This window comes from Bos javanicus, chromosome 11 (assembly GCF_032452875.1).
Source record: "Bos javanicus breed banteng chromosome 11, ARS-OSU_banteng_1.0, whole genome shotgun sequence".
Classification (NCBI taxonomy): domain Eukaryota; kingdom Metazoa; phylum Chordata; class Mammalia; order Artiodactyla; family Bovidae; genus Bos; species Bos javanicus.
In genome coordinates, this window is record NC_083878.1 from 1757483 (window position 1) to 1773650 (window position 16168).

Genomic DNA, 16168 nt, shown 5'->3' on the forward strand with positions numbered 1-16168 from the left:
ACCCCTGTTTAAAGGGATGTGACAGAACCTTAGGGCAGCAGGACCTCCTTGCCCTCTTAAAAATTCTTGAGGCCTCCACACAAAAACCTGTACATGGATGTTTATAGTAGCTTTACGCATAACTTCCAAAACATGGAAGCATCCAAGGTGGACTTCAGTAGGTGACTGGATAAATAAACTGGTTCATCCAGACAATAGAGCAGCATTCAGCACAAAAAACAAATGAGCTCTCGGGCCATGAAAAGACATGGAGAAAGCTTAAACACATATTACTAAGTGAAATAAGGCAATCTGAAAAGGCTACATACTGTATGATCGCAACTATATGATTCTAAAAAGGCAAAACTATGGAAACAGTGAAAAGATCAGTGGTTGTCGGGGTGGGTGGTGAGGAGAGAAACACAGAGTGCTGACCGTGTTTCGGGGGTGAAAACACTGGATGACGCCGTAATGACGGGAGCCGCGCTGCGCTCAGTCGGCCCGGCTCTTTTGCAACCCCGTGCACTGGAGCCCGCCAGGCTCCCCTGTCCATGGAATTTTCCAGTCAAGAATACTGGAGTGGGTTGCCATTTCCTCCTCCAGGGGATCTTCCCAACCCAGGGACTGAACCCACATCTTCTGCATTGGCAGGTGGATTCTTTACCACGGAGCCACCTGGGAAGCCCCTATAATGATGGGCACGTGTCATTAAACATTTGTCTAGACCCACAGAATGTACAACACCGTAAACTGTGGTCTCTGAGTGACTATGATGTACCCATGTAGATTCATCTTTGGCAAAAAAAAAAAAAAAAAAAAGTCCATTCTGGTGAGTGATGTTGATAATAGAAGAGGTTATGCCTGTGTGGGGACAGGAGGTATTAATATATAGGAAATTTCTGTACCTTCCTCTCAATTTTGTTATAAACCTAACACTGCTCTTTAAAATTGTCTTTTAAAAAATTATTGGGGTCCGCAAATATCTATGGGTATTTATCATGTCAGAAATTATAAAATAAAAAAATGTTTAAATATTTATATCATTTGAATGTAACAATAATAAACTCATTACATGTTTACAAAAAGAACTACACTTTTAATTAGAAAAGTGGCATTGTTCTGCGTCTTTACAAGTCTGGTTAACGTCTGCCTTGAAATAACTGGATGCTGCTCTCTGCTTCTGCAGATATGTTGGGAAATTATGCATCCTATAGTTTCTGGGAACTACCACTGTACCTTCATGAGAAAATGAGGATGAAAGGCTCAGTAACTGCTTCATATTATCACTAAAATAATTTCTAACTTGTGAAGCTCCTGGAAAAGTCTTGGGTACCCCCAGGAGTCCCTGGACCATGCTTTGAGAAAGATAACATAAAGAAGACGGTGTGAGAGAGAGAGGGAAAGGACAAATTGGGGAGACAAGGGCCCACCCACCATCTCACCTGTCACCTCCCCTAAGCCCCGCTCCCCCCACCTCCAGTGCGGAAACCACAGCTTCCTCCCCAAGGATGACCTGCTTTTATTCCGAACATCTCCTCCTTCAGCCTGGCTCATCCTTGAGACAGAAACATGTGCTAACTGGTTAATCTTCCTTCAGAACATACTGGTGTTTTTTAACTGGGGCTTTCTTAAATTAAAACTCCAAAGCCTGATTCTAAAAATGGGCTTATCAGACGACCTGAGATGGGGTGAGCCACCCAGCAGAGCACAGGAGAAAGTCCTCAACGAGACACAACGGCTGGTTCTTGGGTTATTTTCTCCGTCTGCAAACTTAGCTTGCACCAAGCCCTCTGTCCACTTTTCTGGGCTGTGCTGCCATCAAATGACTTCTGGGCCTGAATCCACCTTACAACCCAAGCACCCCAGCCGCTGTTCGGCCGCCCCTGCGCACACCTGGACTCCGCGAGGCCCCTGGGAGTCCGCAGCATGCCAGCAACCAGATACGACCCCGGGCACAGCCAGTCCATCCCTGTGCCGGGAAAATGCCCTCACTTCTCTGCAGGGACGACCCGGGATAACGCTGTTTTGCCCCACTTTCCGCGCTTCTGTTCCGGACCAGGCGACACGGTGGCCCTGGGGGCGCTCCACGCCCGCTCCAACCCGGTTTTCTGCCCCCTCTCCCGGCAAAGGGTGGCACCCAAAAGCGGGGACTCAAGAAACAGGTTAGGAAACAGGTTTAGAAGCTACCACTCTGGGCCGAGCATCCCGTCCGCCGCTGCGGGGCGCGCCCGTTCGTCCCTGCTCTCGGTGTAGGAGGGAGCGCGGTGGGCAGAGGACGCCTCCTGAGGGCCACGAAGTCGCCGGCTCTGCGGCGTCCACAGGACTGGGGCGGGCAGTCCATCTTCTGTCAGGTCGGGAGGGACCTGTTTTCGGGCGCAGCACACACACGCCAGCTTGCTCTGCCCGGGGTGCACCGCGGGGTGCCCTTGCGGACGCGTTACCTGGGCCGGAAGAGCGGACAGCCGCCCAGGAGCCCGCGCAACTCGTTTTTGAGGCTCCAGAACTCGCCGTCCAGGTAACGGTGCAAGGATGAGTCCCCGAGCCCCAGGTCCGCCGGCTCCATGGTGCTGTCGGGCCTCTGGCGCGTCTCTGGGGCCGCTGCCCCGCGCGCCTCCTCCCGCACGTGGCCCGGAGCGCACTCCCTCTCGGCTCCACGCCGCTGGCCAGTCTCCTCCCTCCTCCGCCGCTTGCCCCGCCCTCCCGCGCGCTGGCCCTACCCCGACGCTGCTGCCTGGGCACCCAGTGAAGAAAGAAAGGTCCAAGGAATTTTACAATGGTCTTCCTCCCCGCCTTGCCCCGGGGCTTGAGTTCCTGCTGCCTGTGCCCTCGGCTCAGTTGTCCCTCCAGTCGGTGGCCCACAAGAGCCCTGGTATTAGAACCCTAGAGGGGAAGTTGGTCTGTAGACACCGGGGCCTGGTTGCTCAGAGCTGAGGCACCTCATGGAGCGGACGTCCTGTGTCAGCAGCCTCTCTGCGCCCAAGATCCAAGATGGCCTGGCCCATGCTCTGGCCCCAGGTCAGCTGCAGCTTGGCATTCCAGCGAACTTTAATATTACCGTAATCTGGGGGGTGGCCTGGGGCTACAGGGTAGCTGGGAGATGCAGAAAGAACAAACGATGAACAAACATCAACTCATCTCCCAGAATCCTCCTTCTGTTGTTCTAACAAGTGACATTCATTCCTTTCCTCTAAGTCTCATTTACTTGACTGAGTCTCCATTTAAGTGGAAAGGGAATGTTAGTTGTTTCCTTTCAAAGACCAGTGGGCTGGGGAGATGACTGTTGGGGAGTGTGCTGTAGCTGGCCCTTGGGTCTCTGTCTGCTGTCATTAGGTTAACGAATATCATCTGTATTAGTTTCCTTCTTGTTGCTCAGTCCTAAGCCTTGTCCCACTCTTTCCAACCCCATTGGCTGCAGCTCGCCAGGCTTCCCTGTCCTTCACTATCTCCCGGAGTTTGCTCCAACTCATGTTCGTTGAGTCGGTGATGCCATCCAACCATCTCATCCTCTGTCATCCCCTTCTCCTCCTGCCCTTAATCTTTCCCAGCATTGAGGTCTTTTCCAAGGAGTCAGGCCTTCACATCAGGTGGCCAAAGTATTGGAGCTTCAGCTTCAGCATCAGTCCTTCCAGTGATTCAGGGTTGATTTCCTTTAGGATGGACTGGCTTGATCTCCTTGCTGTCCAGGAGGATTTTAGCTCTGTATTTTCATGGTGCTGTGTGAGCCAAGGACTGTTCTGAGGCATAGAGCCCCCGTGCCCCTCTTCTCCTAAGGATTCTGGAGCCTGGGCAATCCCTGGGGCCTGCCTGGAGCCACAGCTCTGCTTTAGCTGATGGTCTCTCCCTTCCAGGGCACCTGAGCCTATGTTTGTTGTGAGGGTTGGTTTGTTGTGAGGGTGTTGTCAGGAGGGGCACCCCCAGTTGCACACGAGCCCTTCCTGTGAACCTGCTTCTGCCCAAAGGCCTGCCCTGGAGCCTGACCTACCCCAAATTTGTCTGTGACTGATCTTGTGACTTTAGATAAGAATCTTCATCTCTCTTAGTTTCAATTTCTTCATTTGAAACTTGTGGCTAATATGATCTACATTTTTTTAAAGACTATAATTATGTATACATAATATTTGCCTCATATTAGGTGCTCTCTGATGGTCAGTGGGATGTTCGATGGGATTATTTAAATTGTGGACATATTCCACAATGACTGCAGAAAATCTGAATAGAATATTCATTGTCGATTTCTCAAAAAAAAAAAAATGAAAACCTCCCTCTCCTTATAAGGACACCAGTCAATGGGTTGGGCTCCATCCTACTCCACTCTGACCTCATCTTAACCTGATTACATCTGCATAAACCCATTTTTCCAATTAGGTTTCCATTAACCAATAAGGTTACATGAACTTTCAATCCAGTATGTGCATATGTGCTAAGTCACTTCAACCATGTCTGACTCTTTAAGACCCTTTGGACTGTAGCCCACCAGGCTCCTCTGGCCATGGGATTCTCCAGGCAAGGATACAGGAGTGAGTAGCCATTCCCTTCTCTGGGGGAATCTTCCCAATCCAGGGATCAAACCTGGCTCTCCTGCACACGGGACAGATTCTTTACTGTCTGAGCCACTTAGAGAAGTCAGAGAGCACAGGCTAGATGTGCCAGTTACCTCTGAGCCAGCATCAGAAAACCTTCCCCAACAAGATGCCTGCTAGAGGAGTTAGGTATGTCCTGGAGAAAAAGGCTGGGCTCAGAACCAGAGTACCTACAGCAGGACCTCATAAGGGAAATGCAGGAATCCAGCAGCCCAGGCCTCTGAGAAGGGTGTCCAGTGACCCACAATGGACCAGGCATGGCATCCAGGTTTGTGCTCAAGGGCCATCCTGTAGCCCTGGGCTTTCCATAGAAGAGGGAGGCTGTAATGGCTGCTGGCTTCATTTTGCACTACCCCAGCCCCTCGGTCCTTGTAAGAGAGGCAGGCCCTTGGCTTGGACATTGAGAGAGTGTTCTCCTGCGTGGATGGTGGCAGGCAAGAATCCTTTAAGCTCCTTCCATAGATGAGTGACCAGGAACGTTAATGACTTGCCCAAGGGCTCCTGGCTCTCCAAGGCAGAGGACTCAGGCCCTAGAGGACCCACACCACATCACACTCCCCTGCGGGACTGGCCTGGGGGCCTCGGTGACCTTTCTGGAGGCAGCTTTCATGAGGGCCTGGGGCACAAACACTACAGCCCAGGGCTTAGGGTTCCGTGGTGAGGCACAGACTGTTCTCAGGGAACTTTGGTGTGTCTGTAGAAATCAGAGAACCAGAAAATAGAGCAGGGAGCACCCTGGAGTATTTTCAGTCAGTCCTTTCTTTTCAGATGAGAACTCTGGAGGGCATGGCCTCTAATGGCTCCATCTGACCACTGCGCTAGGTTTCAGGAGGCAAATGGGGCAACTTAGGAAACTATACTGTTCCTTGTGTATGGATCTGAGAGTTGAACCGTAAAAAAGGCTGAGTGCCGAAAAACTTACTTTCAAATTGGGGTGCTGGGACTCTTGAGAGTCCCTTGGACAGCAAGGAGATCAAACCAGTCAATCCTAAAGGAAATCAGCCCTGAATATTCACTGGAAGGACTGATGCTGAAGCTGAAGCTCCAATACTTTGGTCACCTCATGTGAAGAGTTGACTTATTGGAAAAGACCTTAATGCTGGGAAAGACTGATGACAGGAGGCGAAGGGGGCAACTGAGGGAGAGATGATAGGATGGCATCACTGACTCAACAGACATGAGTTTGAGCAAATTCCGGGAGATAGTGAAGGACAGGGAAGCCTGGTGTGCTGCAGCTTATGGGGTTGCAGAGTTGGACACAACTGAGAGACTGAAAACAACAATGCTTCCCAGTACCCCCCAGTACTTTGAGAATCCCAGTAATGATACTAGCTCAGGTTTACCTAGCCCTTGCCTTATAACATTGTTATAAGGTAGAGAGGCTATAAATGCTAGAGAAATTTTGAACTAATGCTCAGAGATGCAGGTATAATATTGTAAAAAGAAATTTGTCTGGGGACCTCGCTGGCAGTCCAGTGGTTAAGACTCTACACACCCAGTGCAGGGTGCATGGATTGCATCTCTGCTTGGAGAACTAAGCTCCTCCATGACAGTGGGCATGGCCAAAATAAATTTCAAAAAAAGAAAAGAAATTTAGTTGGTTTTTGACTGAGGTCCTGACACAGAGCCTTCAAAAACTCTGAGCATTTCTTAAGGGATTGGTGTCTTTGTTGTGCTACTGAATAATGCCTGCAGTGATTTTGGAGCCCAAGAAAATAAAATCTGTCACTGCTTCCACTTTTCCCCTTCTGTTTGCCATGAAGTGATGGGACTGGATGCCACTATCTTAGTTTTTTTGTATGTTTCACTCTCCTCTTTCACCTTCATCAAGAGGCTCTTTAGTTCCTCTTCACTTTCTGCCACTAGAGTGGGTATCATCTGCGTATCTGAGGTTGTTGGTATTTCTCTTGGCAATCTTGATTCCAGCCATTAGTACCAGTGCAGCCATTTATCCGGATGCAAAAATGAGCTCATAAGATTAGATGCCTCTAATAAGGGAAGAATAGGAAAGAGAAAGGAATAGGGTCTCTGGTCTCTAGAACCAGGCTAACATGTAAATAACATCTGGGCATCACTTGTGTCCATTATACAAATACCAGGATAGCACATAGGACTGGACATTCAATTAGAGATTCTTGTGGAGACTGATGGCGGCAGAGAGCTGGGATTCCCATCCTTCCTTCCAGGCTGCAGTGATATGAAAGTCCATCCTGGGTTTTGACCACGCAAGGGATCTTCAGAAATAACAAAACACCTTCAGATGAAAAACATTTCTAGAATAGGGCTTTATATTTTTTCCTTTCTTCATATCAACTTTATTCTTAATGTTCTGTAGCCCCTGAAATCACTTGTCAGCTTTCTGTCACTACTTGAATTATAAATCTCTAATCTTATATGATGTTTCAGCAACACAGCTAATACTGCTACTATAAATTACTTTAAATTTCCCAGTGGAAGGAAGATACACGTGTGTTTGTGATTGTCTGCATGTGTCAAACAGGCAGAACCTAGAGAAGAATAATTGTTTTCTTTCTCTTTTCTTTTTAATTTTGACTCAACAGACATGAGTTTGAGCAAATTCCGGGAGATGGTGAAGGACATTTTGGCTGCGCTGGGCCTTCGTTGCAGTATGTGGGCTCTTGGCCGCAACAGGCTTCTCTAGCTATGCTGCACACAGCCTCCTCCGGTTGAGATGCACACACTCTGCAGCGTTCAGGCTCACTAGTTGTGGCACCTGGGCTTAGTTGCTCCAAGGCTCATGGAACCTTAGCTCCCCTACCAGAGACAGAACCTGAGTCTCCTACATTGGGAGGCGGATTCTTTACCACTGGACCACCAGGTAAGTCCCCATTTTCCTTTTCTTAACAGAGCACTGACTGGTATCATGGGACAACCCAAGAAATTGAGTGGAGGCTATAGGAGACTGGGAGTCAGAGAAACATTATGAAGAGAAGGAGATAGTTTTCATTTTACAGATCAGGAAACTTACACCCAGATTCAGGGTTTAAGTCCCATTATCTGCTTCTTTGGCTTCCCAGGTAGCTAACTGGGTAAAGAATCTGCCTGCAATGCAGGAGATGAGACTCAGAAGACATGGGTTCGATCCCTGGGTTGGGAAGATCCGCTGGAGGAGGACATGGCAACCTACTCCAGTATTCTTGCCAGGGTAATCCCATGGACAGAGGAGCCTGGTAGGTTACAGTCCATGGGGTTGCATAGAGTCAGACACCACTTAGCAACTGAGCACAGCACAGCACATCTGCTTCTTGAGGAAGTCAAGTCTGGAGCTCATGTTCCCTGATGCAGTCTGGTTTTCCATCTCCAATAAGTTGGGAAATTACTATTTTGGACAAACAAGTCACTGAAAGCCCAAATATGAACAAAAATGCCTTACCAATTTAGAGAATCTATTAGTCATTTTACATATTTAATATTGAAATATTTAAATATTGACATTTAATATTGAAATTAGCAGATAAACTAATTTAAAGTTTTACAGGAAGAGAGAGTTGTAACTGCATGTTTCTGCCTCAGAGGTAGGAAATGCAGACCTTGACACATGTGGACCCACTACTCCCACTCAGATCAGAACAAGCCTCCCCACTCACATTCTGGGGTGGGTCTGGGGAGATAAGGTAACAGACCCACTAAGGCAACAGCAATGCCAAAAATTAAAGGGATGGCTAATCAGTGAAGCAACAGTTATTATTTAACAAACTTTCAGATATGCCATGGCAGTCGCTACACTCTCAACACAAACCTGAGGAGAAAAGGGCAAAGGGAGAAGATGAAAGAAGATAAGCGTTGGAGCAGATGGAATTTGAAATGCTGTCAGTGGTGTGAACTTCCAATTAGTGAATTTTTTAAAAGACGAGCAACATATTTGCCAGCTCTTCAGGATTTTCTGCTTATATTGATTTATGTAAATTGCCAGCATTTGGGGGTTTATAGATTTTCATCAAAGTAGCAAACGGTTTCTTCATCACATTCTTTGGAAGTTCTTCCTTTACTCCTGACATGTAGAGATAATGTGAAGCTCTTAGAAAAATACAGTCATCCTAGACTTAGGAAACAGCACATGAGACTTACTTCAACAAGCTACTGACGGCTTTGAATCAGGCCAGTCTCTGCTTTCCTTCAGTGGTGCTTAGTCCTGTTACATAGGAAGGTCAAACATCTGGTAAACCCTCCAACTCAACACATCTCTACACAAGTAGCAGCCTTCCCCAGCTCCAGTGGCCTGTTTCTATCAATTCTTCTAGGCCATCAAATTACCTTTCTCTTCTTTTCCTTACATATTAAAGACATCTTTGTGTTCTGAGAACACTCCCTCCTTGAGATCTGATTCCCTGTCTTACCTTCTTCCAGTCCCTCTGCCTCCAACGCCAGCTTAGAGTCTGCAGATTACTGATCTTGGCCTCCCTGTCCCCCTAAAATCCTGATGTATTGGGAACTGGTTGATTAACCTAACAGGGACATTATGATGAACACAGTGTGTGGAAGGAGCATTATATTGGGTTGGCCAAAAGTTTGTTCAGGTTTTTCCATGTTATAGAAAACCCTGAATTTTGGCCAACCCAACAACTTTCCTACAGAATAAGAATAATAGTAGAGAGGGATGTCCGTAATTAAGGAAAAAGAGAAGGCATTGAGTAAGCCAGGAAATTATTTCCAGAAACACGTAAGATTCTAATAAATGCTAATAACTGTAATACTTATTACTGCTACCTCTAGATATACCCCAGTGTCTGGCATCAGTGGGTCAGTGTGCCCTTTTTAAGGGGCAGTGTGGGAAGAGGCATTCACAATACTTTACTCCACAAACAAGCCTGGTGGGAGAGAAGCTCCTAGTGGTAGAAATGAAGGAGGGCAGACAAGCTCTGTGGCCTCTAGAAAACAGGGTTGAGCTAAGTATACCTACCATGAGGTCCTATGAGCACAATGCTGCTCATTCCCCAAAGGCCCAGTTTATTGTCAAGATCAAGTACAAACGCCTTAATCTAGCATGTAAGATCAGACATCAAACTATCAAATTCGTCTTTCATAAAGACTTTCCACTGCTCATTAACAGAAGTCCTCAAGGGTTATTTCCTTCAGTGACCTTTATTTACACCAGGAATGACGTCCCCAGACTCCCCCCAGCCCAGATCCACCCCACCACGTTCAAGGCCCAAGTCAAGCCTTCCATTCCCCATGAAGCTTTCTCTGACAGACAGGCCCCATGTCCCCTCCCTCCTCTAGACTCCCCTAGCAGAAATCATATGTGTATTAATTTAGCACTTAATCTTGTATTGGCAGCCAGATTCTTTAGTAGCTGAGCCACCAAGGAAGTCCCAAACATTCATTTAGCACTTAATATTATTTATGTCTATACAGGCTTCCCAGGTGGCTCAGTGGTAAAGAATCTGCCTGCCAATGCAGGAGACACAGGTCCAATCCTTGGGTTGGGAAGAGCCCTGGTGAAGGAAATGGCAATCCATTCCAGTATTCTTGCCTTGAAACTCCCTTGGACAGAGGAGCCTGGCAGGCTACAGTCCATGGGGTCACAAAGAGTCGGACACGACTTAGTGACTAAACAACAACAATGTTTTATGTCTGTATCTCCATCTTCCAGATAATACCACTAGTTTCTTAAGGACAAGATCTGTCTGAGTCAGATAAGGTTACAATTAAATCCAGTAGCACCTAGTATACGAGAGATGCCTGATCAACATTTCCTGATTGGTGACTGAGGTGGAATCAGACACCCGTTGAAAACTTGAGTTAGTGAGAACAAAATTGTGTTAATTCCTGTGATAATCAGCAGAACCTAAACTTGTCTAAAGACTCCAGAGTGAGCACCCTCTGAGTTAACAACCCTACAAATTGGATACTTGTGTAATCCAAATCAATCATTTCCCTGAAAGAAATTCTGAACTCTGAGAGCATCAGGATTTCCAGAAGCTGCTAATTTTTTTAAAAAAGGTATTTAACTTAAGGGCCCCAAGACAGCAAAACATGCACACCACTTCTCTAAAAGGAAGTAATCACATGAATAGCTCTTTATATTTTACTTGCCCTGTCAAGTGGCTCCTGAAAGAACCTCGAGAAGTAGAATCAAGGGGTTAGGCAAGGTTAGGTTGACTCTTCCAATTCAGTCTCAGGTAGGAAGCATCAGAGTATTACATAATTCTTCTTAGACTTCTGGGCTCCTTTGCAAAAGGATCTCGTTTGTGGTTTTCTAATTCCTAAATCCATGGTCTCCACAGCTCCCAAGTTCCACAGAAGATGGTGAAAGTTGTCCTGCCGCCATTCTGTACTCTATTCAAACTTCTGTTCTTTTAATCACCAGTTGGATGTAGGAACTGCCCAGTCCCTTGAGCTCTCATTCGCTATAGAGCACCCACAGAGCATTTCATATCAGTTAAATCAAGCCTGGAGGTCTCCAAGGGTATCAACCTATCGCTTTATTTGCCATGTGTAATTTACATAACTAACCCTTAAGCGCTTACAGACGTGATGCCCTTACGTTGTAACCACTAAGCTAAAACCCACTTAGGTTTTTCCCTGGGCTTTTGATGAATCACTCCCTCTCTGCCACAGCTTTTTTGGATCTGGAACCAAAATTTAAAGGACTTCAGCATCTAGGGTTCTTTACTTACAGAGAGGACGCGGAACAAAGTTTTTTGTTTTGCGGGAAATGGAGAGGTGTGCCACTGGGCAGGATTCCGTTTTTCACCCCATCAGCCTCTCCTAAGCCAGAGGTAGGCATTCCGCCCGGGCTCTGCGACCTTAAACAAATCTGAACGGTATAAACGGGATTATTTTTCTTCTTTCCATAAACCAGGCATAACGACTCTGGTTTATATAAGTAAGCAAAGCGTCGAAGCGGCACAATTTTTTCAACCTCGAGAAACTACTTTTCTCCCAGGATGCCTTCCTCAGGGTGATGCCTTAATCATGTAATTTTGTAAGCCAGCTACAGCTTGCACGGCTAAGGAAAAAACTCATCCCCTACTCCTGAGCCAAACTAGGTGGTCCCCGTCACGCCGCACCCCGAAACCTAGCCCGCCCTCCGCTCAGCTTGCGCTTTTGATTCAACTGGGTTGCCGGAAGTGGGAGGAGCTGCCGGCGCACCAGAGGGAGGCGGACCTTGGTCTCCAGGCAACGGCCCAGGTGATTGGCCAGCTCGTTTGCAGCCGAGGCCAATGGCCAGGCGCCTTGCAAACGGTCGTTGCGGCGACTGAGGCTGCGCGGGAGATTCGACTTGGCGGCGGCTACTACCCGACGGCGCAGCTGGGACTGCTGCTGCCCTGGTTCCTCTCGCCATGGATAACCCGGAAAATGTTTTTCAGTAGGTGTGGGTCTGGTGGGAAGGAGAAGGGTGGGCGGGGGCGTGATCCCCGGCTGCAGGCCGCCGGGGGCTGGCGTACCTGAGTTCGGGCCTAGTGGGCTGTAGGTCCCTGGCCCGCCCCAGACCTGCCTCCCTTGGCCTTCCCGCCCCTTTCCTTGGCCCTGGAGTTTGTACCCTTCCAGCCTCACTACCCCCATCCCTCCCCGGCTGCGCTGCGGGCCACTCGGGAGTCGTGGAGAGGGAGCACAGTGTAGCCGGGACTCTCCGCTGAGACCGCGGGCCTTTGACCGAGCTGCCTCTAGAGTGGCAGTTTGGGTCGGGGGGTGGGGTGGGGGTGCGGTTTGGATGAAATTGAGGCCCCCAGAGCTCCTTGATTGTCTGTAAGGAATTCTCCTCTGGGCAGATCGCCTCGGTGCAAGTAAAATGTCTAACCCCCCAAAAATTAACACTTGCATGTAGGTTTCATGAGAAATTTTCGAAACCACTTATTTTAAAATTCTAGAAAGGGGAAGAACTTAAAATTGCACTATCCCGTAATCCCACAATCCCACAATTATTAAAAATCGTTGAGTAATGTGCACTTTAAGGGAAAAAATGTTGCACTGTTTGTCATTTATGTCTACCTGCTAACAATTTTTTAAATTCCCATGTCTTTGCTTTTTATGACTTAGGTGATTTATCCAGACTGTTTCAAATGCATTTAAAACAGTTAAATCTTGTGCTACGAAAATTAAAACTGGTTAGTTTTATTAACACCAGTCTAATATTAACTGGGATCAAAAGACTCAGATCCTTAACTCTGCCTTCAGACTTTTTCTGTAGCCCAGACTGCAAAGGATTTCAATTTTACAGACTCCTCTTCCCCCATTTTAAAATAGAAACCAGATATTTCTGACCTTATTTTGACTTTCCAAAGGCTAATTTGCACTAATGAGCTGAGTGTTTAGTATTGCTTTACAGTGTATTTAGACCGTATTACTAGGGAAGTGTGATTGGTATCAGATGGGCATCTTACTTTGGGCAGCCTATTACATATGTTTCAGGAGAAAGTTATTCCATAACTTAAATTAGGAACTTTTAAACTGCTTATAAATTCTGGGAGCTTATCTCCTATGATGCACAAGAGGGAGTTTCAAGATGTAGGAATATTTTTTAACTTTTAAAAATAAGTATTACGTTTATGTGGTTAAAAAAGATTTAGGAAAAGTGTTCACTGAGATCTTTATCTGACGGCTCTCCCAATGCCTTGTATGCAACCATTTTTCTAGTTTATTTTTCAAGAATGTAAATATTTATAATAACATGAACATAGGTATGTACATATGTAAGTATGTGTACAATTTCTGCCTTTATTAAACATAAAAAGTAGCAGAGCATATGCACTGCCTTTTTTTTTTTTTTTTTGCTTAATGCTATCCTTGGAGATTTTAGTCTGCCATTCCATAGATTCTTTTTTCATTCTTTTTTACAACTGCATGGTATTTCACATACCATAATTGACCTAAAAAAGTACCCTATTGATGGACACTTGGAGTGCGGACCTTCTTTTGCTATAATAGATAGTGCCATGGTGAAGAATCTTGTACCCACCGTGCTTTTCATGTATCTGTCCTCTAGATTCCTAGGAGTGGGTTTGCTAGATCAAAAGGAAATCTATCTGTAATTCTGGTGATATTATTACCAGTTCCCTTGGCAGGAACTGAGCACACTCCCACCTCCAAGCAAGTTGTAAGTGTGTCTTTTTCCATTACTTCCCGTCTACATTGTTGTCATATTTTTGGAGTTTGGCAGATGAGAAGTTATCTCAGTGAGCAAATTTCTCTCCTTAGAGAGGTTGAGTATTTTTCTGTGAAATGCCTTTTGTTCATTCCTTAAATTGGATTGGGTTTGTTTTTCCCCCCCAATTTCTAGAAGCTCTTTCGTCATCCCCGTTTAGCATTTCTCTCTTAACTCTGCTTGGTGTTTTGTTTATTTGACATAGAGAAGCTTTTTATTTATAAGTAGTCCACTTACCTAGCTTTTTCTTTTGTGGCTTCTGGATTTTGAGTCATAAGAAACTTTGATTTTATTTGTATTGTGAGGTGAAGGCTAGAAGAAAATATTACTTTCAAATTTTTTTTTTCCCCTCGAAAAGATCATCGAACTTCTTTGATAGAAACCTGAAAGTCTTCCTTACTTTGGCTCTCTCTTTTACCCAGTGTTCAGTCCCTTCCGCAAGTCTCATTGTCTCTTTCTCCAAAACACCCCAGTTCCGCATTTGAACAGTTCCCATTACTGGCTGGGACTCTGCAATAGCTCCGTAACCGTTCTCATCCCCCACCCACGTCGTCACTTAGAGACAGTTTTAAAATACACATTAGATCTCGTCACCCCTCACCTTTCTCCTAACTTAGCTGCTTGGTTCTGGCCCTGTCAAACGTTACCCCCTCAGAGAGGCAGGCTTTCCCTGACCGCCCTACCTGAAAACAGTAACCCCCGTTGCACTCTTAGCCCTTCTGTCCTTTGGGTTTTTGTGTTTGTTGTCCCCCTCTGTGTTCTTATTTTACAGATTTTTTTTGTTGGTTTCTTTATCCTGCTAGCACCTGGGGCCTCTTGGAGAACTTTCTTGGCTTGGCTGGTTTATTTTTTAAGCTGTGGCTGAGTATGCAGAAGTAGGGGCAGGTTCTCAGGGAGCTACAGCCACTGACTTCTGAGCATTGTCATCGGGTGGCCTCCCTCGGGAGCCTGGTGTCCCATTGAGGCCCAGAAAGCAAACTGTGTCCTAGAAGTCCCGATTTGTTAGACCCTGGGCTGTCACGCACTTCCCTGTTGACTCAGACAGTAAAAAAATCTGCTTACAATACAGGAGACCCAGGTTTGATCCATGGGTTGGGATGATCCCCTGGAGAAGGGAATGGCAACCCACTGCAGTATTCTTGCCTGGAGAACCCCATGGACAAAGAAGGCTGGCGGGCTACAGTCTATGGGGTTGCAAAGAGTCAGACATAACTGGGTGAATAGCCGTGGGCTGTCATGCACCTTTCAAGAGCTCTCTTCACATCTCCAGCTGAGTTCCTAAGCCGCAAGGCGAGGGGTCTGGGTCAACGCCACACCTGGGTCCCAACATTAGAAGGAGGAGCAGCAAAGTTCTGGTGCCCCTCATGGTGGCTGTGACATTGGAACTGGAGACCTTTTATTAATAGCTGCTTCCTGTAGAGCCACCTCAAGGGCCTTGCGTCTTGCTTTCTTCTGAAAACAACGCTGCTTTTGAGTTTCTGACTTCTGAGTGAATACTGTTTTCATTTTTATTATAGCATTTGAATTGATGTCTAAGATTTCTATTTTAAGGTATATTCATGATAAATATGAAATATAACTTTTGCTTTTAGGAAGTATTCCTAATAATCCCATGTACCTATTTTTCTTCGTTCTAGAATGTTTGAAGCCCATATGCAGAGCTACAAGGGCGATGACCCACTTGGTGAATGGGAAAGGTTAGCATTTCATTTATTTATTTTTTCTATAAACAAACTGTATGCGGCCCTGAAAAATTAACACTGTCGATATTTTTTCTAGTTACATGCAATGGGTAGAAGAGAATTTTCCTGAGAATAAAGAATACTTAACAACTTTATTAGAGCATCTAATGAAGGAATTTTTAGATAAGAAGAGATATCACAATGACCCAAGGTTCATCAATTATTGTCTACAATTTGTAAGTATACTTTCAGAGGTATAATCACATCCCTCGTCATGTTGTACTTTTGCTTTTTACCCCAGATTTTAGGATCAGTTTTTGGGTATTTTTTATTTGATTCCTTATGTTTCTAAGTCATAACTTTTTTTTTTTTTTTTAAGTTGTGTGGCCAGAGACTTGTATTTTACAATCTTTTGGCTTCTGTCTTATGGAATCAGTGATTGAATTTTAAAATCCTCCTTCTCTGTAAAGCCTGTAATGTGACAACAGAAGGTAGAAACCAGGCTTCCCTGGTGGCTCAGGTGGTATAGAATCTGCCTGCAATGCAGCAGACCTGCGTTCGACCCCTGGGTCATGAAGATCTCCTGGAGAAGGAAATGGCCACCCACTCCAGTATTCTTGCCTGGGGAATCCCATGGACAGAGGGGCCTAATGGGCTACAGTCCATGGGGTCACAAAGACTGACCCAAGTGAGCGACTAACACTTTCACTTTTCAAGGTAGAAACCTTGAAAAGAAGGTTTGTCAGCTGAGAAGTGTGTTCAGGAAAGAGTAGATAAACAGGCATTCCCTGGTGCTAAAGAGGGTTCCTCAAATAAAT

General features: G+C 46.0%; 2 protein-coding genes across 6 annotated transcripts in view; one reads left to right on the forward strand and one right to left on the reverse strand.

The window, feature by feature from the left end:
* ACOXL (acyl-CoA oxidase like) overlaps positions 1 to 2745 on the reverse strand; it is a 330642-nt gene extending 327897 nt beyond the window's left edge. For 2 of the 3 annotated variants that reach the window (XM_061431434.1, XM_061431435.1), the window contains exon 1: positions 2421 to 2744. In XM_061431434.1, the coding sequence (XP_061287418.1) occupies positions 2421 to 2542 (122 nt within the window). In that variant the 5' untranslated portion in view covers positions 2543 to 2744. Of the gene's footprint in view, positions 1 to 2420 lie in introns of all 3 variants that reach the window. The other variant, XM_061431437.1, reaches the window with a different exon arrangement.
* Positions 2746 to 11752: 9007 nt separating this feature from the next.
* BUB1 (BUB1 mitotic checkpoint serine/threonine kinase) overlaps positions 11753 to 16168 on the forward strand; it is a 32736-nt gene continuing 28320 nt past the window's right edge. For 2 of the 3 annotated variants that reach the window (XM_061431455.1, XM_061431456.1), the window contains exons 1-3: positions 11753 to 11892; positions 15306 to 15365; positions 15448 to 15586. In XM_061431455.1, coding sequence (XP_061287439.1) covers positions 11867 to 11892; positions 15306 to 15365; positions 15448 to 15586 — 225 coding nt within the window. In that variant the 5' untranslated portion in view covers positions 11753 to 11866. Of the gene's footprint in view, positions 11893 to 13601; positions 13621 to 15305; positions 15366 to 15447; positions 15587 to 16168 lie in introns of those variants that run through there. The other variant, XM_061431457.1, reaches the window with a different exon arrangement.